Source organism: Caretta caretta, chromosome 13 (assembly GCF_965140235.1).
Source record: "Caretta caretta isolate rCarCar2 chromosome 13, rCarCar1.hap1, whole genome shotgun sequence".
In the NCBI taxonomy this organism is placed as follows: domain Eukaryota; kingdom Metazoa; phylum Chordata; order Testudines; family Cheloniidae; genus Caretta; species Caretta caretta.
This window is the reverse complement of record NC_134218.1, coordinates 2,789,067-2,810,998: the sequence shown is the minus strand read 5'-3', so window position 1 is coordinate 2,810,998 and position 21,932 is coordinate 2,789,067. Positions and strand designations below refer to the sequence as shown.

The 21,932-nt window shown below is 58.1% G+C and overlaps 2 protein-coding genes and 1 long non-coding RNA gene across 5 annotated transcripts in view; all 3 read left to right on the top strand.

Moving 5' to 3' along the window:
• LOC125622665 (bactericidal permeability-increasing protein) overlaps nt 1–9,373 on the top strand; it is a 31,807-nt gene extending 22,434 nt beyond the window's left edge. For all 3 annotated transcript variants that reach the window (XM_075118647.1, XM_048820837.2, XM_075118646.1), the window contains exons 9-16: nt 4,006–4,182; nt 4,848–4,907; nt 5,292–5,459; nt 5,735–5,802; nt 6,197–6,239; nt 7,308–7,371; nt 7,490–7,566; nt 9,152–9,373. In XM_075118647.1, coding sequence (XP_074974748.1) covers nt 4,006–4,182; nt 4,848–4,907; nt 5,292–5,459; nt 5,735–5,802; nt 6,197–6,239; nt 7,308–7,371; nt 7,490–7,566; nt 9,152–9,193 — 699 coding nt within the window. In that variant the 3' untranslated portion in view covers nt 9,194–9,373. The remainder of the gene's footprint in view (nt 1–4,005; nt 4,183–4,847; nt 4,908–5,291; nt 5,460–5,734; nt 5,803–6,196; nt 6,240–7,307; nt 7,372–7,489; nt 7,567–9,151) is intronic.
• A 1,048-nt stretch (nt 9,374–10,421) lies between these two features.
• On the top strand, nt 10,422–21,750 carry COX4I2 (cytochrome c oxidase subunit 4I2). Its single transcript, XM_048820846.2, has 5 exons — nt 10,422–10,576; nt 12,649–12,745; nt 17,193–17,354; nt 20,052–20,183; nt 21,296–21,750. Exons 2-5 carry the CDS (start codon nt 12,649–12,651, stop codon nt 21,430–21,432), a joined length of 528 nt encoding a protein of 175 aa, XP_048676803.1. The 5' UTR covers nt 10,422–10,576; the 3' UTR covers nt 21,433–21,750.
• LOC125622668 (uncharacterized) lies at nt 12,752–16,018 on the top strand. Its single transcript, XR_007352768.2, has 2 exons — nt 12,752–14,384; nt 14,962–16,018. It is a non-coding gene; the product is annotated as an uncharacterized LOC125622668 (long non-coding RNA).
• Nucleotides 21,751–21,932: the final 182 nt, after the last annotated feature.

The following is a 21,932-nucleotide window of genomic DNA, read 5'->3' as shown; positions in this document are numbered from 1 at the left end:
ACTTCCTTGGGGAACCCCACTCGGCTGAAAATGGTCAGGAGCGCATCGGCCACGGTGTCTGCTTCAATGGAAGCTAAGGGCACTGCCTCGGGGTAGCGGGTGGCAAAATCTACCACCACCAGAATGTATTTCTTCCCCGACCGGGTCGTCCTGCTGAGAGGCCCCACGATGTCCATGGCCACCTTCTGGAAAGGCTCCTCTATGATGGGCAAAGGTCTCAAAGCCGCTTTCCCCTTGTCCCGGGCCTTCCCCACCCTCTGACAGGGGTCACAGGATCGGCAATACTGCCGGACCGTGGTAAAGACCCCGGGCCAGTAAAAGTTCTGTAGCAACCTCTGCCGGGTGCGCCGGATTCCCTGGTGCCCTGCGAGGGGGATGTCATGGGCCAGGTACAGGAGCTTGCGGCGATACTTCTGGGGGACCACCAGCTGCCTCCTGATCCCACAGGACTCTACTTCCCTTGTGGGAGCCCATTCTCGGTATAGGAACCCCTTCTCCCACAGGAACCTCTCCTGGCAGCCTCTGCTCATGGTCCGTACCACCCTGAGGTCGGCCAGGTCCCTGAGCTTCCGCAAGGAGGGATCTTTCCTCAACTCGGCCTGGAACTCAGCAGCTGGGGAAGGGATGGGGACCGGTTCCCCCTCAGTGGCCAGGTCTGAGGCCTCAGCCTCTCTGAGCCGTGCCCCTCGGCCCTCCCTTCCCACCAGGGTAGGGTCCTGCGCCTCCGGTGCGGTACCCTCCCCGAGGTCAGGGAGCAGTGGCCCTCGCCGGCTCTGGCTACGGGTCACAACCAGGGCGGTCTGGGGCTTGCTTGGCCAGTCCTCTAGGTCTCCCCCCATCAAAACTTCAGTGGGCAAATGGTGGTGTACCCCCACATCCTTGTGGCCCTCCTTGGCCCCCCATTTCAGGTGTACCCTTGCCACGGGCACCTTAAATGGGGTCCCACCCACCCCTGTCAGGGTCAGGTAGGTGTTGGGCACCACCCGATCTGGGGCCACCACCTCGGGCCGGGCCAGCGTCACCTCCGCACCCGTATCCCAGTATCCATTGACCTTCCTCCCATCCACCTCCAGGGGAACAAGGCACTCTCTCCGGAGGGACAGCCCCGCGCCCACCCTGTAAACTGAGCGCCCTGAGTCCAGAGCCTCCAGCCCTCTGGTGGAGCTGGCCTGGGGTACTCTTCCCTCCGGGGCAGGTGGTAAACTGGCAGCCCCCCTTTCCTGAGTCGTCTGCCCCTCGTCCAGCTGGGTCCCTACCCAGTTAACCCTGGGTAGGTTGGGTCTGCTCAGTTTGTCCCTGAGCCCAGGGCACTGGGACCGTACGTGGCCTCTCTGGCCACAGTGATAGCAGCTCAGGTCACGTTGGTCCCCTCGAGCGGGTCGGAGGGGCCCGACGCCAGGCGTTCCCCTCGGGAGGGGGTTCTCCCTATTTCCCCGCTGGGAGGCCCCCTGGTGACTCTCTCTCTGCATCGGGGGGGGCCTGTTCTTTTGGGACTCCTCCCGGCTACCCCCTGACCGACTGTTCACAAACTCGTCGGCCAGCTGCCCTGCGTGCTGGGGGTTCTCGAGCTTTTTGTCCACCAACCACAGCCTCAGGTCGGAAGGGCACTGTTCATACAGCTGCTCCAGTACAATTAGGTCAAGCAGGTCCTCTTTAGCTCGGGCCCCCGCTGTCCACTTGCGGGCATACCCCTGCATCCGGTTGGCCAGTTGTAGGTAGGTGACCTCAGGCGTTTTACGCTGACTCCGGAACCTTCTCCGGTACATCTCGGGGGTCAGCCCAAACTCACGGAGCAGGGCCTGTTTGAACAGTTCATAGTCCCCTGCCTCCGGCCCTGTCATCCGGCTGTACACCTCCACGGCTTTGGGGTCCAGTAAGGGGGTGAGAAACTGGAGCCTGTCTGCAGGGTCAACCCTGTGCAGCTCACAGGCATTCTCAAAGGCCGTCAGGAAGCTATCTATGTCCTCCCCCTCCTTACGCTGGGCCAGGAAGCACTTATCAAAGTTCCTTGCAGTCTTGGGTCCCCCCTCACTCACCACAGCCGGGGCCCCACTGCTCTTCAGCCTGGCCAGCTCCAGTTCGTGCTGTCTTTGTCTCTCCTTCTCCTGACGCTCATGTTGACGTTGTTTTTCCTTCTCCTCCTGCTCATGTTGACGTTGTTTCTCCTTCTCCTCCTGCTCATGTTGACGTTGTTTTTCATGATCCTCCAGCTCCCTCATTTTCATCTCCCTCTCCCATTCCAGCCGCCTCCGCTCCAGGGATGGGGAGCTCCGCCGGGAGGATCCCCTGCTGGGTGCTGGGGTCAGGGTGCCCTCGGTATCCGCTGGGCTTCCCCCAACCCCTCCCCCAGACATAGGTAGGAAGGGTCTCGGGATGTCCTCGGCAGCAGTCTGACCCCTCCCAGCCCGGTCAGGCCCCAGGGCCCACGCTGCGTCTGCCGGGCGGCTCCCCTCCGGGATAGGGATCGGGTCATCCAAGCGATCCCTCTCCTCCAACTGGGCAATCAGTTGTTCCTTGGTGGACCTCCCGATGCGCAGCCCCCTCTGCCTGCACAGCTCCACCAGGTCACTCTTAAGGCGTTTAGCGTACATCTCCCTGCTGGCCACTCGCAGGCCGGGCAGCTTCCCACGGTTTCCAGGAAAAGCCCTTAGTGTGCCAGTCCTTCTTGAGGTCACCACCTCTTTGCCAGGGTCGAGCTGCAGACTCCTCCGCCCCTGGGACTGCTCGCGGCAATCCCCCGGGGGACCCTGTTACTGCAAAAGTCTTTCTCTCTGGTCACACATTCCCAGGGGTTAACCGCCCCCCGAAACCGTCTCTGAATCTTCAGCACGCCTGGTCCCCGTCAATTCCCCTTCGTTTTACTGTTCCCCAGTCACTTACTGCAGGAAGCGCCGTTCACGGGGTGCAGTAGATCCCACCGCTGCCACCAGTTGTCACGGAGTGTGGGGGAGTCCAGGCCCTGCACCCCTCTTCCTGGGATCCACTGAGACTCTCAGCCAGCCAGTAAAACAGAAGGTTTATTGGACAACAGGAACACAGTCCACAACAGAGCTTGTGGGTACAACCAGGACCCCTCAATCACGTCCTTCTGGGGGAGCAGGGAGCTTAGACCCCAGCCCTGGGGTTCCCTGTGTTCCTCCCCCCAGCCTCCAAACTGCCAACTCCACTCACCCCGCAGGTTCCCTGCTGCAGCCTCTGTTCACATTCCTGGGCAGAGGTGTTACCTCCCCCTCCCCCTCCTGGCTCAGGTGACAGGCTCTCAGGTCTCCCATCCCCAGGGCACATTCCCAGGTCAACACTCCCCCCTCCCTGCTGAGTCACATCGTCACAGGGTGTCTTCTGGCCCGGATCTGCTGGGAGCAGGACACCTGCCAAGCAGGAAAACGACGGCCTGGGCACAGAGAAGCCGCGACATTTGTAAAGGGAAAATCTGCTCTTCAGGGGCAAAGTGGGAAAATCGAAATCTATGACTCTTCTGCTGGCATGTGCTGTCTACGCAGAGTGCAGTCCCGGTGGTTGGGCACTGCACCTCTCTCTAGGTGTGGGGGGAGCAGAGCTGCCAGTGTGACTTGCCCCTCCATGGACCCGCACCTACCCCTGAACCCAGTCAGGCTTGGTTGCTCACCATTAGGGATGATTGCCTGTCTCTGGAGTGATGGAGCCTGCAGCTTCCTGCTTTTCTCAGGCCCCCTGTGACATCTCAGGCTAGAGGGACGTTAGATCATTGGCTCTCACCTCCTGTCTGGCCAGGCCAGAGAGTGCCCCCGTCCCCCTTGCACTGAGCCTAATGACTTGTGTTGGGCTAAAGCAGATCTGCTGTTCTGCAGACCGCCCTAGCTCGTGCTGGCAGAGCCGGACACATGAGGCTGAGTCCCAAATCCACTCTATTGGCCAGCAGTTGCTGTGATTCTCTCCTGCGCAGCCCACCCAGACCCGGGCCTGACCCAGCAGTCGCCCCATCCCCCGGGGAGTGGTGCGTAACATGTCCTTTCTCCATCCCCGCAGGGCGAGTTCTATGGCGTGGGCAAGCACACAGAGAGCCCCTTTTCCCCTGCCCCTTTCCTGCTGCCCGACGAGGGTGACCACATGCTGCTCCTTGGCCTCTCCGAGTTCTCGGCCAACTCGGCTGCATTCGTCTACTTCACGGCAGGGGCCTTGCGAAAAAACTTCAGGGACGACATGGTACGGCACTGGGACAGCCAGCGATGTAGGACGTGGGAGGGGCCACTCTGCTTTCTGGGCTGGAGCAGAGGGGAGCTCTCTCCTCTCCCTGATTTGGCTAAGCAGCTCCCAGGACATCTCCCCCTTCCTCCATGACTGGTGCGGTGAACACTCCCCCTGCTCTTTCAGCCCCAGAATAGGGTGACGCTCAGGAGCCTGTGGGCCCTGTGCAGCCCCCCGGGAGACCTGGCCTTTCCCGATAGCTGCATCCAGTTGCTGCAGGAGATTTTGCTATATGATTTCAGTGCTGTCTGGAGGGGAGGCTGTTTACCTACAGAACAGGTACAGCAGCAAAGCCAACGTGCCCCAGCGCTGCCCACAAGGGGACAGCACCTGTCCAGATTTTCCCAGGATCGTCCCTCGTTTGAGGTCGCTGACCTGCGAGAGCTGTATGGGTGCTCAGCGCAGGCTGTCAGCTGGCAGGTTTATGGGCTCAGGATCATCCCGCATGTCCTGGGTTTTTGCATCTCAGAGGTGGCGGCCCTAGGGGAGTGAGAGCAGAGCAGCTCTGAGCAGAAGGCCGCCCAGCCCACTGGCAGCCTCCCTGGCCTGTCCCGGGTGGCATTTGCTCAGGCACTGGGACGTGCTCTCCCAGCAACCCGGTGTTTCATGTGTTTGTGTTGCAGATCCCGAAGCGCTCCCCCATCCGGCTGAACACAGGGAGCATGGGGCTGTTCTTCCCAGAGGTGAGTCAGCTGGGGCAGCCACTTTGCCCTCACCTCTGCGCCTGGCACAGGGGCAAACGCATCCCCACTAACTGAATCTGATCCCTGCCCATGAAGTTCAGATCCCTGCCCACGAAGGAAGACGGGAAGGGGATCACGTGCCCATGGACGAGGGTCGGGGTCATGCAGTCCCAGAGGGTGTGGGTTAGGGGTCAGGGAACAGGGCCATGTACACACAGGGTTTATGTCGCCCTCTGTACATATGGGGAGATGGGGCAAGGTTGCGGGGCCGAGGGGAGGATGGTAGCCCATGCCCCAGGCGGCGGGATGTCTCTCTGGCTCGGGGCTGAGCACTGGCTGTTTCTGTCCGTCTCACGGGCCGCTCTGTTGCTCTCCCTGGCTCAGCTGAAGAAGCTCTACCCTGACATGCCCATGGAGCTGCACCTGTCTGCCCGCAAGCAGCCACTGCTGACCTGCCGCCCGGACAGCCTGGCCCTGGCCCTGTTTGGTGCAGCCGAGGCCTTTGTCGTCCTGCCAAACGCCACCCTGGCCTCGGCCTTCCTGCTGGACCTGGTAAGCACTGGGCACACCCCTGGGCCGCTGCTGTGCCCACTCACCTGGCATCCTGGATCCCTCTCTCCTAGGGGCCCAGGTGCATTGGTGCAGGGCTGGCATGGCCCCAGCTCTCTGGCTTGAGGGTTGTAGGGTGTTGGGGGAGGGCTGGTGTCCCGCGCTCTGGAGCTGGGATTCTGGGGGGTGGGGCAGAGGGGCATGGATATTGTGGGGCCTCCGGGGCCACATTTTAGCTGCTGTTGCTGATAACAAGAATCGTCTCACTTTGTTGGCAGGATGCCAGCCTGGCGGCGCAGCTGCATCTCGACTCAGCCAAGGTCGGGGGCTCCGTGGCTCTAACTAAGTGAGTCTGGGGCTTGTCTGGAGCCTCCCCTCCCCTTCCCACAAATGTCCCAGCCAGGGGCCCACGCCCATGAGAGGTTATATCCCCTGGAGTTTATAACCCAGTCCTGGCCCCTCTCTGGGATTTACATCCCAGCTGGACACCCCACCTCCAGGGGCTTATGTCTCAGCCCTGGGGATCCCCTTCCAGCTGGGAGCCCCACTCTACCCCCACTCCTCCCAGGACTGATAGCCATCCAGCGAGAAACCCAACTCAGAGCCCTCCCAGCAGCGCTGCATCTCCTGAGCTCAGCCTCCCCTTCGGTGCCCGGCCTGGCTCCATGGGACACTGTGAGCCACTACCGCTGTGGGGAGACCCCGCTCAGCTCTGACCTTTGTCTCTGTGTCTCCAACAGCTTCAGCATGTCTGTGGTGCGGTCCCACATAGGCTCGGTCCAGGTGAGCCATGCCAGCGGCAGGGCTGGGAGGGCGGCAGGGAAGGGCAGGACAAGGAGGTTTCCAGGGGCCTAAATCCTCAAGGGCGCCTCACATTGTGCACAGCCCTTGCTCAGGCAAAGCTGCCCCGGCACTGCAAGGGGAGACTGGCCTGAGGACCGCGGAGCGCTGAGCTCCGACTGCAAGTGTCAGATAACAGCTGCCAAGCAGATCCCAGGCAGCAGTGCAGCCAGAGTGCGATGCACTGGGCGTGTGGACCACCAACAGACCCTGGTCATCAGCTAGAAGCAGGAGCCTCTTCTGCATGAGCTAAAAGCCCTATGGCCCTCAGCTAAGGCTGCCGTAGATTAATTAATCTCCACGTGGTCTTGGTGCCGCTCGATGGGACCGAACACCACACCCAGGAAGTGTGTGAGTTACACTTGTGCACACAGGATACACACACATGCATACTTGAAGCCTGTCACTCACATTTGCGTGACACCCACTCCCACATACACTCATCCACAGCCTGTCACCCTCCCTCCTATAGTCGCTTTCACTCACATACAGTCTCTCGTTTCCCTTGTTCCCACACTTACCCTCGCACCGTCAGCACCCCACGCCTGGCCCTTGCACACACAGCTCCTCCCCTGCACTGCCCAGCTGGGTCACATGGTGTCCCCCCAGCACATAGACAGCTCCTGTGCCCCCTGGTCCACACAGACTGAGGAGCAGAGGGCACGGCCCCGCCGGCCCCAGGGAGCCAGGCTCTGCCCCGCGCCCCGCACGGCCCTATCGGCCCCAGGGAGCCAGGCTCTGACCCGCGCCCCACACGGCCCTGTCGGCCCCAGGGAGCCAGGCTCTGACCCGCGCCCCGCATGGCCCTGTCGGCCCCAGGGAGCCAGGCTCTGACCCGCGCCCCGCATGGCCCTGCCGGCCCCAGGGAGCCAGGCTCTGACCCGCGCCCCGCATGGCCCTGCCGGCCCCAGGGAGCCAGGCTCTGCCCTGCGTCCCGCACGGCCCTGCTGGCCCCAGGGAGCCAGGCTCTGCCCCATACCAGCTCTCACCAGCTGGCTTTGTGTTCTGCAGGTGAAGACTCTGGAGACCCTGCTGAAGCTTGCGCTGCGGATGGTTGCATTGCCAATGGCAAACAGTAAGTCCTGCCGCATTTCCCCACCCTGTTTCCTTGCTCTTGGGGTAGCAGTCCCCATCCTGGCCACCCTCGGGCTCTGGGTCCTCCCCCCTAACCAGGGCTCCTTTCGTCTCCCCAGAGAAGCTGAAGAAAGGATTCCCCCTGCCCAGCGTCTATAATGTCAGCCTGGTGAATCCCCGTGTCAAAATCAACCAGGTAGGGATCAGCCATGGCCTTGGCTCCATGTCGTACCCAGTGTCTGCACTGGGAACCCCCAAGCCCTTGGCCAGGGGTACCTTTTCAGACTGCACAGGGGAGGGGGAGCATCTTTGACCGTGATTCCAGGGGCTACCTGAAAACTCTAGTATTTTTTGGCAGACAACTTAGCAATTATCTGGCAGAGCACTGTTTCTAATTCCTATATAAAAGAAAGAAAAATAAATAAATATTAGCCCCACTCACCTCTAATACCAACATGTTCTGACATCTTGTGGCAAGTCACTTAAGGGATACTGGTTAGGTTTAAAATTTTAATGTATATTCTTACTTTGTTACTAACTCTGCAGGGACAGAGACCCCATCAGGACTCCTGGGTTCTACCTCAGCTCTGGGAGGGGAGTGGGGTCTAGTGAGTTACAGCAGGGGGAAGATACATCTGGGTTCTATATAAGAACATCAGAATGGCCAGACTGGGTGAGACCAAAGGTCCATCTAGCCCAGTATCCTGTCTTCCGATAGTGGCCAGTGCCAGGTGCCCCAGAGGGAATGAACGGAACAGGAAGTCACCAAGTGACCCATCCCCTGTCCCCCATTCCCAGCTTCTGGCAGACAGAGGCAAGGGTCACGCAGAGCATGATGTTGGATCCCTGCCCACCCTGGCTAATAGCCATTGATGCCTGTCCTCCAGGAACATATCTAGGTCTTATTGGGAAACAATGGTATAGTTTTGGCCTTCACAACATCCCCTGGCAAAGAATTCTACCAGTTGACTGTGAAGACATACTTCCTTTTGTTTGTTTTAAATCTGCTGCCTGTTATTTTCATTGGGTGACCCCTGGTTCTTGTGTTATGTGAAGGAGTAAATAACACTTCCTTATTTACTTTCTCCACACCAGGCATGATTTTGTTAGACCTCTATCATATCCCCCTTAGTTGTCTCTTTTCCAAGCTGAAAAGTCCCCGTCTTACTAATCGCTCCTCATACGTGTGTACCATACCCCTAATCTGTTCTGTTGCTCTTCTCTGTACCTTTTCCAAATCCAGTGTATCTTTTTTGAGATGCGGCGACCACATCTGCACGCAGTATTCCAGATGTGGGTGTACCTCTCTCCATTCTCCCCATTTATTCCTATCTTTTGTTTCCTGTTTTAACTCGAGTGCCTGGCAGTGCTTTCAGGATCATCTAATGATCCTTAATTTAATTTAATGACAAGCCTTTTGTAATCTTAATCACCCTGCCTCTGTTTGTAAACAAACTCCCTGCTCCAAAGGCAGAGGCTGGCAGCAGCACAGAACTCATCACATGGCCGTTCTGAGGTCCAGCTGGGGCTAGAATGTGTGCTGTGAGCAGACCTCAGGTACAAAACTCGGGGGGGAAGGAACTAGCGCTCCTCTGCCCCCCCAAATGGTGCCCCTGGCCTTGGGTCTTGCAGGGGCCTTGCTCACACCTACCCCAGCAGCGACCCCTGCTGGGGGGTCTGTGAGCCCATATGGCCAGTGCTTCTACACCAGCCGTGAAACAACCCCACAGCGCTGTCATGAAACACGGACGGACTCTCATCCTGCCATTTTGTCTTCCCAGGGGTTTGTGTTGGTAGCTACAGATGTGCAGTACAAGGCTTGAGCTGCCGGGGCTGGGTAGCCCCCCTTGGAGAGAGCCGCTGCCCAACAGGAGAACGTGCAACCCCCCATGGCTCCCCTCGCCCCCTGCATCCTGCTGCTGCCGACCCTGGAGCTGGCCTGGAGACCAGGGCCAGAGGGGGGGATTTTGTGTCACTTTAAGTAAAACTGAATTTTTGATGCACTCAGTCTTGTCATGTTAAAGCCTCCCCTCTGACCCTCCCCCTCCAGCAGTCCCCAATTTGCTCCAGATCTTCCCCTCCCCACAGAGACGTTCCAGTCCCCCTAGCCCTGAGCCCGCATCGCTGATCCGCCTGCTGTCTGGAGGGGACGGGGAGAGACAGCTTTAAGCCCCCTTTGCACCTCCCTGTTCTGGGGCTGGCCCCTACACAGGGCAGCCCCTGGGCTGCTCTAACTCACGCTAGGCTGGCTACAGTCACCAGGGGCCTACAGTGTTGTGCCTCTCCATCCATACCCCCATCTCCCCAGCCCTGCCTGCCGCACATCCCTTCTGTCAGGGGCTGCACAGGAAGGGAGCCTAGAGCCACTGAGCCAGGGGTGGGTGGGTGAGCAACACGCAGACCCCTGCTGTACCTAAGCAGCAGGATTTCTGGAGCATGCTGTCCAGGGGCCCCGCACATCCCCTGGAGCTGGGGGTACAATGGGTACGGCCACCAGGGAGTGTGGGACGCCCCCCCCCCCCCACAGCATAGCACACAGCACTCCCTCACGCGGGGCCCGGGGCCCAGGCCCCTCTCATGCATCCTGGGGCGACAGCAGGGCCGTGGGAAGACGGGAACACAAAGGGAACATTGGCCTGCAGCTGTGCTCAGGGCTGGGGCCCAAGCCGCACACAGGGTCACAGGTCACCAGCCTGCAACGGCCCCAGCACCGTGGCTGCCTGCATCAGGCTCAGGAGCCAGCGGGCTGCAGACCAGTGGCTCCAGCCCCCCCCCCCCTTCCTCCCCTGCCTGAGCCTGCCTGCGTCAGGGACTCTTACAGCGTCTCCGGCTCTGGGGGGGTGTCTGTCTGGGAACTGGCCCCCTGCCAGCTTGCTGGAGGGATCCATTCCAGCCCACACAGTCCTGCCTCCAAAGTACTCGGCCGTGAGGGCTCTGGGTGGGAGGGGGAGCATGGGGGTTGAGCAGCTGGATTTCTGGGTGCCCCCTCGGAGGCTGCGCGCTGGCAGGCGGCGGGGGGCCCTGCAGGGTGGTATGTTCTCCCACAATCCCACGTCTGTGCAGCTGAGTTGTTCTAGAATAAGAGTCCTGCTGGCCTGGGCAGTGTGTGCTGGCCCCATGCCCAGAACCCTGCACAAGCTGCACATCGGGGACGCCTGTTGCCTCCATTTCCCAGCTGGCTGCTGCCCGCCCTGCTTCGTCCTGCAGTAAGTACACACGGCCCTGCGTGCTCTGGTGCCGACCGAGGCAGCCGGAGGCCCAGCGACCCGGCACTGTCCTCACGTGTGAGGCCGGGGGCTGCAGGATTTCGGGGCTGGGCCGCGAACGGAGGGGGCCGGATGGTTCTTGGGGCAGGGACGCCGAGCTGCTGCCTCTGGTCTAGCTGCACCTTGGAGAGCGGCCTGGCCCCCACCCGCTGCAGAGGGCGACGGGCAGCTTTCACCCACGCTGGCTCGGGTGGAAATCGCCTGCAAAAGTGCCTGGCCCCCTCCCCATGCGCGCGAGGGGCCGATTCTGGCGGAGGGAGACGGGCTGGTCCCTAAGGCAGGAGCGGGGCAGTATCTAATGCCACAGGACTGAAGGGGCGTCCCAGGCTCCCCCTACACGCCTGGCATTTTGGGGGGGGGGGAGGGGGAAATCCCTTCGGCTCTGACATCAGTGTCTAGTGCACTTGGGTGACCCCCCACCCCCGGCCGCCCCCCTCAGGGGGGAGCAGCCCCAGTTCCCACTGCCCCCAATGTTGGCCAAGGGCTGGGGGCCTTTGTACCATACCTGCGGGCCCGTCCCTGTACCTTTGCCCGTGTGATTTAGCCGTGTCCTGCTAGTAGAGGTCAGACAGGACGGGGCCCTGCCAAGTCCCAGTTGCCTTATTTAGACCGTGGAGACCGAGGCAGCTGTGACGCCCCGAGCTGAAGGGCACAGAGCCCTCCCCGGGGCTGGGCACTGAGCAGCGAGTGCCCAGGTTCTGCAGCGTGGGGGCCATAGGCATGGCCAGTGCCAGGCTGGCATCGCAGGGTGGGCTGCCATTAGAGGTAGGGCTGCCACCGCTGAGCTACAAAGAACCCGGGATCGTCGGGTGCCCATGCAACCGGCCAGCTGGCAGCATGCGCTGAGCCGGCTGGCACACTGCCCAGCACAGCTCCCTCGACCCAGGGACGAGCCTGGGGAAACCTGGCCAGGTGGCACCCCTCAAGGCTGCTGACCCCACAGCAGGCAGGCCTGTGCTCCTGCCCGCCCACCGGGGGCGCGAGGACAGCAGCTGCGCTCCTGGGCCCCGGGAGCTGGAGCAGAGGCTGGTGCTAGCAGGGGAGAAAGCTGGAGGCAGAGCGGCCTGGTACGTAACAGGAGAATGAGTCTGGTCAGGCCCGGGCTGGAGCGGCTTGCAATGAAGGCGACACCTGCCTTGCACGCCCGGCGCGTGCAGCCAGCCGGGAAGGCCACTCGCGGGCTGGGCCTGGGACGCGCTGTTCTGGCACTGCGGGGACCAGGAGCAGGGACGCTCCGGCAGCCTTCCTCCAAGCCTCGACGGGCCCCTCCCAAATGCCAGTGCTCCCAACACCCCCACTCAGGTCTTGCAGGTGGGGAAACTGAGGCACGGGGGGGGGGCGTGCCTGGCCCCATGTCACCCAAGGAGTCAGTGGCAGAGCCAGGAACAGAACCCAGGTACCTGTGCCAGCTCCCAGGGCTGCTACTCGTGCCTTTGCCCCCTGGAAGCGGGTTCGGGATACAGTCCTGCCTCTTTCCAGAGCAGAGTTACCTGAGACGGGATCCTCCGCCCCTCCACTCTGGGGACCAGGCCTCTGGAGCTACCTGTGCTGGGGAGGGCCGGCCAGCCCCAGGGACGGTCCCTCCCTCCCCTGCCACCAGGGGCACCAAGCGATTTGAGCCAGCTGGGCTCTGCAGCCCCCAGCCTTTCACCATGAGCCTGATGCTGCCATGGGGGAGGGGAGGGACATGAGCGCGGGGTCAGTCCACGGGGTGCTGGGGACACTGACCAGCCAGGCTCCCGACCGCTGCCAATCGGCCGGCACTGGGGAGCAAAGGATGGCCTTCGCTACGTACGGCCTGCTGGGGACAGCCCACGCGCGGCTAAAAGCTGTGGCGGCAGGATGCTGGGTGAGGAGATCGTGGATTCGAGCCAGACTGCGGGGTTCTCCTGGGTGAGGGGCTGCCGGTGCGGGTCCTTGGGGTGCAGCTGGGTGGTGCTCTAGTCTCCCACCTTGTACGGCACAGCACAGCCCACCCTCGTGACAGAGGTCCCCATGCTTTGATCCCACAGATGCTCTCGCTGCCGGCCCTGCGCGTGGGCACCCTGGCCAGGAGAGGAGTCCTGGGCACTGCCAGCATCAGAGCAGCACATGGCCATAGCGGACATGGTAAGAGCCATTCCCTTGCCGAACGCCCCTGCAAGCCAGCTCTGGGGGCCCAGGGGAGCCAGTGGAGACTCTGACGGTCACCTCCTGCCTTTCTCTGGGGGCAGTGGCAGGGGCAGCCTCACGGGCTCTGTTTTCCATGTCAGGCAGAGGAGGGAGACGGGTGCTGGAGCTGCGGCTCCAGCTGAGCTCCCTCCGGAGGGCTGCGTAAGCAGCCTTGCACGCGCCCTGGGGAACCGTGGATCTCCGCAGTGCAGGCCGACCCGCTTTGCAGTCTGCCTCCAGCCGGGGCTGCTGGCCCTTTGGAGGCAAAAACTCCTGGCTTCAGTCCCGACACTGCAGTTAAACCCCTGCGGCTGGCTCAGATCAGCTAACTCGAGCTGGCAGGGCTCAGCCTGCAGGACTGTGAAACTGCGGAGCTCAGGCAGGAGGCTGGGCTCTCCGACCCAACATTGCCCGCACAGCCGGAGCCCGAACAGCTACGCTGCAATTGTACAGCCCTGCAGCCCAAGCCCTGCGCCCCGGAGTCTGCTGACCTAGGCCACATGCAGGTGTGTTGTTTGGTGCAGACCCAATTATTCCCAGTAATACCCTGAGGGGCCAACTCTACACTTCGGGGAACAGGGAGTGGATTCCTTCCTGATCCCTGCATGCAAACTGCTTCCACCCTGGAGCATGGGACTTGGTGCCTCTAACCTGGCACTTACCCAGCATCAGTATTCTCTAGGCCGCAGAGCACTGCACAAGGACTACATGGGTGAACTGTAGCCTGAATAACTGAACATTTTGCTCATAAAATGACTCAATTCTCTCTCAAGGCCTGCTCCGGTCTGAGGCCGATGTGCCCCAGGGCTCAGCCCACCAGACCTGGAGGAACTCCTGGCCCTATTGAAGTCCTTGGGGGTTTTGCCTCTGACATCAATGGGGCCAGAATTTCAGCCCAGTGGCTGGAGCTCTTCGTCAGTTCTCCTACGGCAGATATTTGCTTGCTCAAAAGTGCTCATATTGCAGCTGCTTGTGATTCTTTCTCCCGTAGGGATGGGGCTACTTGCTAACTTCCTGGCTATCACAGTGTCCTGGTTCCGTTTAGCCCCGTGGGACCTAGCGAATAGAACAAACTCGGGGGTGTAGTGCTGGGGAAGGCCCCTGACTGGTAACCGGCGAGACGGGATGTATAAAGTGGGCCTGGAAAGACAGTAGGCTTTACTCTTCTTCTCCTTTCTGCATCTTTTTACATTAGAAATTAGGGTCCTATGTGGCCAAGAAGACTGAGTGGAGAAATGAGGCCACCCCAAGAATGAAAGTTGAGCAACTCTGCAGGATTGGGCTTTTTAGTCAGACTGCATCAAACGATAAGCACACATTTAACTTCAGTGCGTAACTCACGCTTGGGAGAAAGGACGTCTTTGTTAAAGATTCAATTAAGGTGTGAGCACTTGCCCAACACATCCTTTAACACTACCCGCAAACTCAGGGAAAATCACAGGTCATCTACTCCAGTCCGCTGTGCTGAGGCAGGACTAGGTATTATCTAGACCGTCTCTGACAGGTGTTTGTCCAACCTGCTCTTAAAAATCCCCAATGATGGAGATTCCACAACCGCCGTTGGTAATTTGTTTTGAGTGCTTAACTACGCTGACAGGTAGGAAGTTTTTCATGATGTGTAACCTAAATCTCTCTTGCTGTAATTCAAGCCCATTATTTCTTGTCCTGTCCTCAGTGGTTAAGGAGAACAATTTATTACCCTCCTCCTTGTAACAAGCTTTTATGTACTTGAAACTTGCTGTTATCATGTGCTCCTTCGCTCTTCTTTCTCTGGACTAAGCAAACCCAATTTTTTCAATCTTCCTTCATCTGCCATGTTTTCCTTTAATTGTTTTTGTTGTTCTCCACTGGACTGTCTTCAATATGTCCACATCTTTCCCGAAGTGTGGTGCCCAGAATTGGACACAATACTCCAGTTGAGGCCTTACCAGTGCTGAGCAGAGCGGAAGAATTACTTCTCGTATCTTGCTTACAACACAACACATCCCAGAATGGGTTTTGCAACTGTATCATACTGTAACTCATATTTACCTTGTGATCCCTATGACCCCAGATTTTTCTGCAGTACTCCTTCCTAGGCAGTCATTTCCCATTTTGTATTTGTGCAAATTGCTTATTCCTTAAGCGTAGTACTTTGTATTTGTCCTTATTGAATTTCATCCTATTTATTTCAGACCATTTCTCCAGTTTGTCCAGATCAGTTTGAATTCTAATCCTGTTCTACAAATGGCTCGCAACCCCTCCCAGTTGGGTATCATCCACAAACTTTATAAGTGTACTCTCGATGCCATTATCCAAGTCATAGATGAAGATATTGAACAGAACCAGACCCAGGACAGATCCCCGAGGGACCCCACTCGATCTGCCCTTCCAGCCTGAATGCAAACCATTGATAACTATTCTCCAAGTACAATTTTCTAAGCAGTTTTGCACCCGCCTTACAGCAGGTCCATCTAGGCTGTATTTCTCTAGTTAGTTTATGAGATGGTCACGTGAGACAGTATCAAAAGCCTCACTAAAGTCAAACTATATCACAGCTGCTGCCTTCCTCCTATTCACAAGGACTGTTACCTGTCAAAGAAGGATATTAGGTTGATTTGACATGATTTGTTTGTGACAAAAACATATTGACTGTCACCGTATTTCCTTCTAGGTGCTTACAGATTGATTGATTGATTGCTCCATTATCTTTCTGGCACTGAAGTTAAACTGACTGGTCTATAATTCCCCGGGTTGTCCTTGTTCCTCTTTTTATGCCCTTTTCATAGAATCATAGAATATAAGGGTTGGAAGGGACCCCAGAAGGTCATCTAGTCCAACCCCCTGCTCAAAGCAGGACCAATTCCCAGTTAAATTTTCCAGTCCTCTGGGTTCTCTGCCATCCCCCACAAGTTCTCAGAGATAACTGCTAATGGCTCAGAGATCTCTTCAGCCAATTCCTTGAGTATGCTAGGATGCATTTCATCAGGTCCTGCTGACTTGAAGACATCTAACGTGTTTAAGTAATTCTTAACTTGTTCTTTTTGTATTTTAGTTTCAGATCCCACCCCACTTACCCTGATGTTCGCTAGGTTAGTCGTCCGATCACTGCTAACTTGTATGGTGAAAACCGAAACAAAAAGGGCATTTAACGCTTCGGCCAATGCTGCGTTTTGTTATTGTCTCCCCCCCACTCCTCCAATCCTTGGGTACTCCTGAAATCACCAGGGTAAAAAAAAAAAAGACAACAAATGTTAAACGCCTTGTAGCCACGCCTCTCAGCCTGCTCTCCCTCCATCAACAAGTGGAAATTAGCCGCAAGCCCAATTCTCAGTCCCATGCTGGCCACCTGCAGCACCTTTCAAGTGCTATTCCCAGTTTATCCACAAGATGGCACCAGTGCCCGTTTCCCACAAACAGCTCCTTGTTTTACCCTTTTCAGAGTAGCCGCCGAGTTAGTCTGTATCCGCAAAAAGAAAAGGAGGACTTCTGGCACCTTAGAGACTAACCCATTTATTTGAGCATGAGCTTTCATGAGCTACAGCTCACTTCATCGGATGCATGCAGTGGAAAATACAGTGGGGAGATTTTATATACACAGAGAACATGAAACAATGGGTGTCACCATACAGACTGTTCCAGCAGTTGACAAGGTGTGAGGAACAGTGGAGGGGAAATATAAATGGCCCACCTTGATTATCACTACAAAAGGGGTTTTTTTCCCTCCTGCTGGAAATAGCTCACCTTACCTGATCACTCTCGTTCCAGGGTTCAGAGGAGCAGCCGTGTCACTCTGTATCCGCAAAAAGAACAGGAGGACTTGTGGCACCTTAGAGACGAACACATTTATTTGAGCATGAGCTTTCGTGAGCTTCATGCATCCGATGAAGTGAGCTGTAGCTCACGAAAGCTCATGCTCAGATAAATGTGTTCGTCTCTAAGGTGCCACAAGACCTGTTCTCTTCTCGTCACAGTCTGTATGGTGACACCCATTGTTTCATGTTCTCTGTGTACATAAATCTCCTCACTGTATTTTCCACAGTATGCATCCGATGAAGTGAGCTGTAGCTCACGAAAGCTCATGCTCAAATAAATTGGTTAGTCTCTAAGGTGCCACAAGTCCTCCTGTTCCTCTCCTGTTTTACCCTGTTAACCCCTTAGGCCCTGCCCCATTAACTAGTTGCTGTGTGTATCTTGCTCAGCTGGAGCATGGAGATAAGACTGGTCAAGTTCCCTGTAGAGCCCTGGGCCGGAGTTGAGGTCACGCTGGTCAGACCCTGTACAGATGGACGCTCCTGCCCGGCTGGCCTTCCTACGGCACTGAGGAATGGGGGGCCTTCGAAGAAGAGGGGTCAGGGCACTGGGGGCAGCGGTGGGGATGTGCTGGGGCTTTTCTGAGGCCAGTCTCTGCCATCTCGCTCTCCAGTGGCGACTCAAGAGGACATGTCGGTGCCTCGGTACTACGACAAGCGCAGCTCCCCGCTCCCCGACGTCCCTTACTGCAAGGAGCTGGGCGCGGAGCAGAAGGCCCTGAAGGAGAAGGAGAAGGGATCATGGAAGCAGCTAAGCAACGAGGAGAAAGTGGCCCGTAAGCAGGAGGGGGCAGAAGCCCTGTTGCTGGGGTGGGAACGGGAGAGTGGGGAGGTCATGGCACCAGTAGGGGGATAGTCTGGTCAGTTACCTCCCCCCATCCTCTCTGCACAGCGTCCAGCTTCTGCTTGTGGGCTGGGGGGCTGCCTGGGGACCGAGCAGGCCTGCGTCTGGGACACAGCGGTGGAGGGACAGGAAGTGCTGCAGGACCCAGGGAACTGGGCGGGCCAGGGCCTCGGAAGCCAGTGAGTGTCCTGGATCGGTTAGGGGCGGGAGAGCCTGGTCTAGTCCTACAGGCCCTAGCCTGGCTGAGGGGCTTTGTGAATGTGCTGGGAACTGGGGCCTGGGGTCCGCTTACAGAGTATGTGCAGGGTGAATACCCCATGCCCCATTCTGGCTGAGGGACGGAGGTGCTGGGCTATTCAGGAGCGTTCCAATCAGCTAAACCGTTGCACACACAGACATCATAACCACACCTCTCCTGACCATGGTATTAGAGATCTCCCCAGCCCGGCATTACTGTAGGTCTGCTTCATTTAAAGGAAGGAAACTTGCACCATCCATTGTCTTTGAGTGTGCGATTACTGAGGAACATCCCTGGGCTCCCTCATGGTCTGTACCTGGAGCCCTGGGCTTCTGGCGTTGGCTGAGATCAGCACTGGCATATGCAGAGTTGGATTCCCCCCAGATATCCCTAGCTCTGAGCCCCATCCTGCCAGCTGCAGCCTCCCCAACCCTGCTGACTTCAGCTGGAGCAAAGGGTGCCAAGCATCTGGCAGGGTCAGGCTCCAGTCATCAGAGCTCCCACATATGCCAGGCCTCCAGTTGGTGATCAAACCCAGTGCCAGTGGAAATTTTAACCCAGGTGTTTAAGTTGCTGAGGCCCAAAAGCCTCTGAAAAGTCAGAGCCAGGGAGTGGCTCCCTACCCTTCCACTACCAATCTCCTTGTAACTTGCATTCTCCACTCAGCCATTAGTTGACATACCAGGTATACCAGCTGGTGTAATGCCTTAAATACGCTGCTCCCCCAGCTGGAGTGTCTGCCAGGGAAGATGCTGTGTCACCCCAGAATTCTTGATCACAAGAGGAGCAAGACAAAGCCAGCCAGCAGTTTATCGATAGCGCTTTGTCCTGAGCAGGCAGCAGCCGAACAGTTAAATCTGTTCCAGGTCAATGAATCTAGTCACTGGGGAGTGAGCAAATATTGCACCCGCCTGCATCTGAGCTAGCCCAAGGAAGCTCTGTGCACATGACAACCTGCTGGCAACCCCTGTTTAACTGGCCTTTTACACCGGGACAAAACTTACAACCAAGAGCGTGGAAACACTAAACCCCAGCCCCACCCCAAATCTGCGTGAAATACAAAGGCTTCCTCGGTTAGATAGGAACCAGGGGTGGCTGAAGGGCTGGAAGTGTGGAAAGAGAATCAACCACATAGATGGATGCACATAGCCACAAAGGGCTGATACGTCGGCTGGGTAACAGCGGTAACCATGAACTGGGCTCTGTCCTGACCAGACTCTGCCTCCTCAGCATGGCTGTTAAACGTACAGAGAAAGCTGTTTACAGCCGGGCAAAGCAACTTCCAGGGTCTTCCCTCCCGTATGCTGGTTCCCTACACCATGGAGAACTTAACCCTGGCCTTGGTGTTCTCAAGCATGTCAGTGCCTTAGAAATGCTAATGAATGGGCCCTGGAAAGCATCATCACCACTGCAAAGAAGCTGCAGGGAGGGGTGAAATTATTTACCTGATGTCAGATAGCCTGTAGGTGGCAGAGCCCAGCTCTTCTGCTCCCAGACCATGACCCATCCACTGCAGCCCACTCCATCTCCCTCTTGTCAGCATGGTTCTACCACCGTTTCCCTGGTCCAGGTGCAGACGGGTTTGTCTCTAACACCATCATATAGACTCTCCACGGTGCGTCTCCCATACAAAAACTCATCCTGTTTTCAAGCACTGGGCCAGTTTCACCTTTGCTGCCCTCAGCAGTGGCACTAGTGTAGATGGGCCCTGCTGGCCTCTCCACCATGGTGCTTAACCCTGCTCAGAACAGTGCGAGATGAAGAGACCCCCAACCCCTGGCTCCACCATTGGAGCTGCTCAATGCTGACAGGAGAGCTCCCCAAAACAGACTGCTGCGCGTGGGGCTTCATGCTTACCCTACTGGAAGCAGGAGCTGCCCCATTTTTGGGCCATCACAGACGGACGGCCTTGGAAAGCAGACATCTCTGCATTTGCCAAGCAGCAGGAGCCGTTATCCTGGGACAGCCCCTGCAATTTCAGCACTCTTCCCATCTGGATTCATGGTCTAAAAGCTTAAACCATGTCTCTAACCTGCCTGTTAACTGCTGTCCAAGTTCTGCAGGAGCAGGCCTGACAATCCATAGACAGCTCCCAGGAGGAAAGGCAGGATGGGACATGCAAGGGACGGGGGCTTGGCCCCAGGAATAGCCTGTGGGAGCAGCAGATGGAATGAAGGGGGCAGAGGGGGCTCAGAGGTTAGCAGCCCCCACAAAGCCTTTGCCAGAACTGTCTGTAGTTCCCTTTACAGACGGGATCTGGAGGCAACCTCTGGGCTGCAATGGCTGTGCTAACATGATCTCTCAAGCAGCCCCCGGGGTGGGTTAGCGGAACGGCTGTCAGAGAGGGCTGGGGTTCTCTGTGCCACCCTAGCCTCGTGCCTGTCTCTCTAGTCTATCACCTGAAGTTCAACCAGACCTTCGCACAGATGAACAGGCCATCCAACGAATGGAAGACGGTGCTAGGAGGCATGTTCGTATTCTTTGGCTTCACTGGATTAATCGTGTGGTGGCAGCGAGTCTATGGTAAGGGGGGATGGACCATATGCTTGTAGGACAACCTGTGGGAAGGCAAACGGGACATGGCTGGGAGGCTGTAGTGACTTAATCTACTGCCTATGTAGAGGCTCCCCCTTCAAACCCCCCCCCCCCCAATAATTCTGTTCTAGGGGTGTCCCCATGTTCTGCTGCCCAGAACTTCCTGCCCCAGCCTGAGCTGGGATTTGTTAGACACGTCATTCGAAACCTGGCTCTGCTGCCAACCAGGCCTGGACCTGCAACTGGCCACGTGCTCAGGACTGGGATGGGGCAAGTACTAGCAGGGCATGGAACTGGCTGGGGACTGAGGCCCTGGCTTCTGGCACTGGGCATAAAGGGGCTGGAGATGGCGAAGCAGAGCTCGGCGGGCATGCCCTGGAGCGGGTCTGCTCTTAACCCTGCTCAGCCCAGGCCCTCTAGAGAACTGACAGCTAGACCCAGCTGGGGCATTGGTCCTCAGATCCCCTGAAAACCCCCTCTGCACTCACCCCCCCGGTGCACACAGGCTGCAAGAGCCTGGAGGTTTTCTAAGAACCTTCTTTAAAACGGCACCAGGGCCAAACAAACCGCCACAAATATTCTCCCTCAAACCCTTCCCTGGGGAAGCAGCCTGCAATGTAAGCCACCATTCAGCCGGCAGAGGGGGCCTGAGCCAGCAACTCCTAGGAGAGGCCTCTGGCCGCCCGCTGCCCTCAGACCACCGGGCAGTAAACAAGCCTGAGCCAGGCCAGCTTGTGCTTCTTGCTGAGGAGGGGCCAGAGGCGGGAGAGGGGCGAGCAGGGGACGGGTGCTGGGCTGGCCTGGTGCCCACGTAATGCCATGGAGTCAGCGACGGTCCCCAGCCCAGCCTGGCCGTGAATGGGGAGGGAAAGGGCGTGGGGGGAGGAGCACAAAGCTGCCCGTGAAATCGATGGGAGCCACCTGCGGCTGGAGCCTGGCCGAGTGCGGCCTAAGGCTTCGGCCAGGATGATCCTCACGCCCCGGTGGGAGGGGAGATGGGGAATAACCTGGCCACGGCCCTGGTACGTCGGGTGGAGAAGCAGGCAGGCTGGGTCCTGAACAAACCGGTGCTCTAAGCTCTCCCCTGCCCGTGTCCCCAGTGTTCCCCCCGAAGCCGCACACCCTGACGGAGGAGTGGAAGGCTCAGCAGGTCAAGAGGATGCTGGACATGCGCATGAACCCCATTCAGGGCTTCTCCGCCAAGTGGGATTACGACAAGAACGAGTGGAAGAAGTAGAGGAGACCCTCTCCACCCTCACGGACCCCCCCAGCCCAGGAAGGGGCCAGCGCTCTGGGGGAGAGCTGCTGGAGCAAAGCCACTCTTGCCTCTCTCCCCTACCCTCATCCTTTGCCGGGCTGCCAGCCCCACCCGACCCCCTTGTGCCTTGTCTGAAGCTCTCCCTCTCCTGGTCCTGGGCAGTGAGCTGGCTCCAGTCTGTGCACCGCTCCTCCCGGTCCCACTGGGGGATCTGTCCCGTGGCCTGGCCTATCTCTGGTGAAGGAGCATTTGGCATTGTCCATTCCCTGCTCACATGGAATAAAACACTACAGTAAATCCACAGTGTGCAGCTTCCGTCTTGTACCTGCCAAAGGGGAGGGGAGGGGAGACCCACTGTTCTCAGCCCCCTCAGAGCCATCCGCTCCTGTCCCCCAGGGTACAGCTAGGAACCATTCAAACTTGCGCTGTTCCTTAAAGCATCACCTGGCCCACAGCAGGCCTACTGTCCTCTTGAGTTA